The sequence below is a fragment of the Carassius gibelio genome, chromosome A1 (assembly GCF_023724105.1).
Source record: "Carassius gibelio isolate Cgi1373 ecotype wild population from Czech Republic chromosome A1, carGib1.2-hapl.c, whole genome shotgun sequence".
NCBI lineage: Eukaryota > Metazoa > Chordata > Actinopteri > Cypriniformes > Cyprinidae > Carassius > Carassius gibelio.
In genome coordinates, this window is record NC_068371.1 from 3,046,315 (window position 1) to 3,052,314 (window position 6,000).

Consider the following 6,000-nt stretch of genomic DNA (forward strand, 5'->3'; position numbering starts at 1 on the left):
AAACATTTTTGTAAATGGTTACCATTGTTGGAATAAACATTACCACATTATTACCTGATCAATCAATCTCTATAGACTGAAAGAGCTCAGAGTAGAAGTTAATCAGCATCTGTTCTAATCATTCTTTGTGTGCCGTGGACACACACACACACACACACACACACGCCCTCTCTCTCTCTCTCTCTCTCTCTGGCACTGTCACCCTTGAACTTGATCCTTAAAATGCTTTTAAAGGGCTGCTAAAGAAAGGGATATGGTCAATGAAAGTCATAAAGAGCTCAGAGAGACCCATCCTGTAAAAAAGACATGTTTGAAAGCATCATGTTTTCATATTCCCCTAATATATTTCCTATTTCTTTTCCCCCAGATGCATTTTGTTTTCAGCCATGCTCAGTGTTATAGTTTTTATTTTATTTTACAAAAGCAGTGCTGAAATAAAATTAAATGCATTTTTTGATCAAGCAGCTGTGAAAGCTCATGACACACATATTTCCAAAATGCTGATGATTCCCAATGGATTTCATGGGACATACTGCCTCCACTAATTGGCACATCAATAAAGCTCTGCAGATATGAGCGATCTTAATGAGCTGCATCTCACACACTCCTGGGCCTCTTTTGTACATACACATGAATTTACAGGAATGGTTCACCCCCTGAAAAAAATATATGTATATATATTTGCAAACTCTCATGTCATTCTAGACCCATTTGATTTTCTTGTCAACACAAATGTAGAAGTATTTACAAAGAATCACACAATAATTCATACTCGCCATAACTGTCAAGATCCCAAACCACTATAAAAATATGATAAAAGGATTATGCGTTACCATATTTTATGATCAATAGTGAAAAATTGTCATCCGGTGATTATATTCATATCCTCCAAATTTATTTTTTTTAGTTTTATGATGCTGCTAGGTTTTCTTTGTCATTATATGGCAAGTTCTGAATGATAAATCTGAATAGCAATTACTGAATAAACAATATTTCTACATGTGTATTCTACAAAAAGATACATGCATATTTGAAATTGCATCCGAATTAGTTAATTATGACAGAATTTTCAGATGTTTATTGGTTCTCTTTTTCCCTACCCAAAAGAAATCTTTAAAATAATTACATTTTTGTATCTTGTCAATGTAAAAAAAAAAAAAAAAAACCTTTTTTTGTTTTTCGTAAGAGATTTCACATTTAAAGCAATAGTCTATAAAGATTTGGACAGATGCAAGTTGATTTTTTATTTATTTTTAATATTTTTAATAGTTTTTTTTAATATCCGTTTTTTTTTGTTTTTGGTAAGAAAAGTCACATTTATGAGTGATGTAAACAGATGTAAGATTAAAATAATTTTTGCTTCTGTGCTTTTATTTTGTAAACTGGTCAATCAGTTTTTTTATTTTTTTTTATTCTGTTTTAAGAGACATCACATATCTGAGCAATAGTCTTTAAAGATGTAGACAGATGCAAGTTTTTCATATCAAACATCTTAACTTTTCTTTGTATGTATACACGCATACAGTCTTTTTTAAAAAGGAATCTAATGTAACACATCTCCCCTCGTCTTCTGATGGGTTCAGAGTGACACCCCTGTCTCAGGAGACCCTACCTCACGCTCTCTGCCTCCCATCTCATTCCTGATCTTACCGCTCCTTGATTAACATAAAGGCCGTCCTCTGGAGAGTTCGTGTTCAATAACATTGCCCCCCTCTGATTGACACAAGATTGCGGCCCACATTAAATGCCCATCAGCTTCTGCATTAAGTTTGGAAACAGACACGACATGAAACAACACGGGGTCAATCCATCCACATAATAAACTCAGAGGAACAGGTTCTTTTTAATAAAATTGGTGTAGACAAATAAATTTAGTGGAATAAATCTGCATGCTTTATTCAAGAGCTTGTAATAAATGCTGCGTGTTGCTAATAAATCAATGAAAGAAAAATATTAAAGAATTAATAACATTTGCAATATTTTAACAGATGGTATTTAAATTAGATTTTTTTGTTGTTGTTGCTTTTTTGTTTTTGTAAGCAACAATAATGTCTATTTTATATTTGTGTGAATTTCCACAGCATGCATTGTGTGTAAAAAACTGAATATTTAATTCCAAAGAGATATTTTTTTAATATGTAACCATGCAAAACTCAGTTTTATCTCTGAAATCTTTGCCTTGCATCTGTTACTCATAATATCCCTTATAAAATTAGTAATAGTTTGCTGTCAAACCTGTTGCAAATACCACATCGCTCTGATTTAAAGTTCTAATTAAGAGAGCATGGTGTGCAAATGAAGCTGAATTAGCTGTCAGCGAATTCACATTTAAATGAATGATGCTAAGACCTTTCCAATAAGCATTTAAATGATATAAATTGCCGTTTAAGTGCAGCGCCTAATGTTTGTCTCGAAATTAATGTGACACAAGACAGTAATGACAATCAAAGCTCTTCTCAAACTCATTTGGGCTCGTTTAGAGGCCTTTGTGCCCACACAGCTTTGAGCTAATTAACACAATCGCTGTTTTTTATGAGCAGTCATGAACAGAGGCCCTCCGCTGACATCTAATGAAGAGAGAAACAGCTTGCGTTTCATTGAAGAACAATCATAGCTCCGGAAACAACAACACTCTCAGATGCAGAGATGAGACTAAACAAAGGAGCAAAGATATCTGGTCCTGCTCATGTTATACGATATGTGTTGCTCCAGTGGTTCGGTCTTAGAAGCATTAGCTTGTAATTTGGGTGTATTGTGTCGTTTGTGACTGTTGAAAGCACATTTTGACATATCGTGTTGCTCATGCATTCTCTGAGTTGTTGTGCATGTGCAAAAAAACTAAAAAAAAAACAAATTTATTACAAGCAGACATGCCATGTGTCTTATTTTCTAACTACCTTCAACTGAGCTTGCATCTCTGGGCTGGGTGGTTTGTTTTCTGTGTGACGTACGTGTTATCTTGTGTGTTTTATAGGCTCTGGAGAGTGAGTTTGTGTCCTGTCAGCTGCATCAGTGGATCGATCTGATATTCGGATACAAGCAGCAGGGACCTGAGGCCGTCAGAGCTCTCAATGTCTTCTATTACCTGACTTATGAAGGAGCGGTCAACCTCAGCTCCATATCTGACCCCATGCTCAGAGAGGTGAGTGTGTTTCGCTCTCTTACACGGACGCTACAGGGCAAACCTTTGGAATAATTACCACGTTTTCAATGTTTCAGAAGCCTCTGCTCCTCACCAAAGCTGGATTTATTTCATTTAAAAATACAGAAAAAATGTGAAATATTTTTGAGTAATTAAAACATCTGTTTTCTATGTGAATATCTATTAAAGTGTAATTTATTTCTGTGATGCTCCGCTGTATTTCCAGCATCATTCCAGAGTCACATGATCTTCCGAAATCATTATTGTATGATTATTTACTGCTTTATTATAAATAATGATTTTTACTCTTATCAATGTTGAAATCAGTTTGTCTTAGTGTATTAGTAGTTTTTAAGCATTAGTATTATAATGCTTAAACCACAATACAAATTTTTTTATGCATTTTTGATTTTAATGCATGTTTGCTGAATAAAAGTAAAAAACGAAAAGTATATCACGTGTTCCACAAAAATATTAAGCAGCACAACTGTTTTCAACATTAATAATAATCAGTATATTTTCATGATTTCTGAAGATGTGTGTGTGTGTGTGAGAGACCCATCTAGGTCTTTCCTTCCTTCACTGCATGCTTCCTTTCTTTCATCTATTTCTTCATCCCTCTATCTGATGCAGATTCATTGCCTATCTGCTCTGTTCATCTCTCCAGTTCAGCCCATTATCCCGCACACTTCCTGTTTAATAAGAAGAGGTTAAATGGGATTTCTCACGCCTCACTGCCACTCCACCATTCACAGGCCATTAGACGATCGATAAATTCACATGACCGTGTCTGCAATCAAACTGCAATAAACATGCATGAGAAAAACAAAAACGTTTGAGAAGATCTGAGGCGTAAGAGAAAAGAGCGAGCACCACAGTCCTTGAATGTTGAATATGCATACCGTTTTTGTGCAATATTTTAGCTCTGTCATGCTGTTTTTTAATTCTTTTTATTATGCATTTATACTTTGCATGTAATTCCATAACTGTATGACTTTCTTTATTCGACGGAACACAAAAGATACATTGCACTGGAACTTTCAAGCTTTAAAATGTTTGCATAGGAAGTCAGTCAGTCAGTAATCAAATAAAAATTGCATGAGTTATCTCATGTACAGACGTCACCAAGGTTTAGGAGAATGGATGAAGTGAAAGAAAAGTCAGTTTTGGAGCATGATTGCACGTCACGGTCAGGTTTGTAGAGTTAAATTAGAAAAATAAACGCAGAGGGTGTAGTTTAGCGTGGCTCTTAGAGCAGCATGTGTGTAAGTTTGAGTGGAAACAGCAGGTTTGGCACCAGCTCTGGATCTTCTCACTGCTGGCTTCTGCTTTTAGTCTTAGTTTTGCATCTTGTTTATCAGGTCTGGTTTGGGCAGGACTGGATCTTGTCCGTCTGAGCAGCTGAGTTTGGGTTTTTTGCATCTGTATGTGTGTGTGTGTGGAGAACAGGGCGTGTGGAACATCTCATGGCAGATTAGGGTCACTCAGGAGACTGGGCCATGTTTACTCAGACGATGATTACTTCCTGTCTTTGCCCTGACACCACAAAAAAAAAAAAAACATGACAGGCACAAAGGGTTCCCTTTGCACATGAAATAAGCACACGCACACATACACAGTCCTGTTCCTCCAGTCAAGCCCACTTTTACTCAAGTCTGTTACTAATCTGACCTTTAAAAGACTTAAGTTTAAAGAGAAACCTTTCCCCCAAAACCTCTTTTTTAAGTATTCATTGGGACCTCATTATGCAGAATGAGAAAATTTGGTCACAGCTTGTTGTACAGCTAAATTACCTTGTCAAGGGTTAGAGTAAATCAGGAGACTCATGGAGCATGACTGTGTGTGTGTGTGTGTGTGTGTGTGTGTGCATGCATACAGAGTATTTCTATCATTTAAATGTGTAGAATGTAAAGAGAACTCATCAGATACGCACTAGTGCTCTTAAAGAGATTGGCACCTCTTGCATAGAAATAAACGGCTTGTGCCCGTATAACCTTCTCTCCTCATTGGCTGGGCGCTGTGACCTGAGAACTGCCTCGTTCTACTGTGGTAGTAAATGTCAGGAGACGATTTAATGAACATGGGACAGGTGCCTGCACGATGCATCCACATATTAGCTTAAAAAACCGTCCCAATGTGACAAGCTCAACCTTCACCCTGTTTATAATACATGTTATCCAACACAATTTCACAATATTCCAGAAAGCATCTTACGTGATTCAGTGAATTTAAGTATATTGTGGACGAAGACAAAGAATCACCTATTTTATTTTATTTTATTTGTAATGTTTTTTATTTTTTTTTATGTAATAAATTTTATTTTATACACACATATATATATGTAATAATATATGTAATATATATTTAATTGCTTTGTTTTTACTTTTTGAAATTTTGAATTACTGTATTTTATTTATTTAATTTAAAACTTTTTCTTTTTCTGATCTCTGATGATCTTTTTCTATTTTATTTTTAAATTATTTTTAATTTATTTAATTTTTAATTTAATTTATTTTTAATTTATTTTTAATTTATTTTTAATTTATTTTTAATTTATTTAATTTTATCCACACACACCACACACATATATATATATTTAATTGCTTTGTTTTTACTTTTTGAAATTTTGAATTACTGTATTTTATTTCTTTAATTTAACACTTTTCGTTCATGTTTCGTTTTTTTCCTGATGCCTGATGATCTTTTGTGTAGACTGTTGGACCCCACTGTATTTATCTTCATTGCCTAAACAATTGAGAGCTTTGTGCACACAAAAAAAAAAGGACTGTACCTTTATCCCTCACATACTTGTGTTTGTTTCCCAAATTCACATGCCATCTACTCTTTCTGAAGTCTAC

At 34.7% G+C, this 6,000-nt stretch overlaps 1 protein-coding gene across 4 annotated transcripts in view; it reads left to right on the forward strand.

The window, feature by feature from the left end:
* Positions 1 to 6,000, forward strand: part of LOC127954165 (lipopolysaccharide-responsive and beige-like anchor protein) — a 147,831-nt gene that overhangs the window by 126,815 nt on the left and 15,016 nt on the right. For all 4 annotated transcript variants that reach the window (XM_052553389.1, XM_052553375.1, XM_052553382.1 and 1 more), the window contains exon 47: positions 2,975 to 3,142. In XM_052553389.1, coding sequence (XP_052409349.1) covers positions 2,975 to 3,142 — 168 coding nt within the window. The remainder of the gene's footprint in view (positions 1 to 2,974; positions 3,143 to 6,000) is intronic.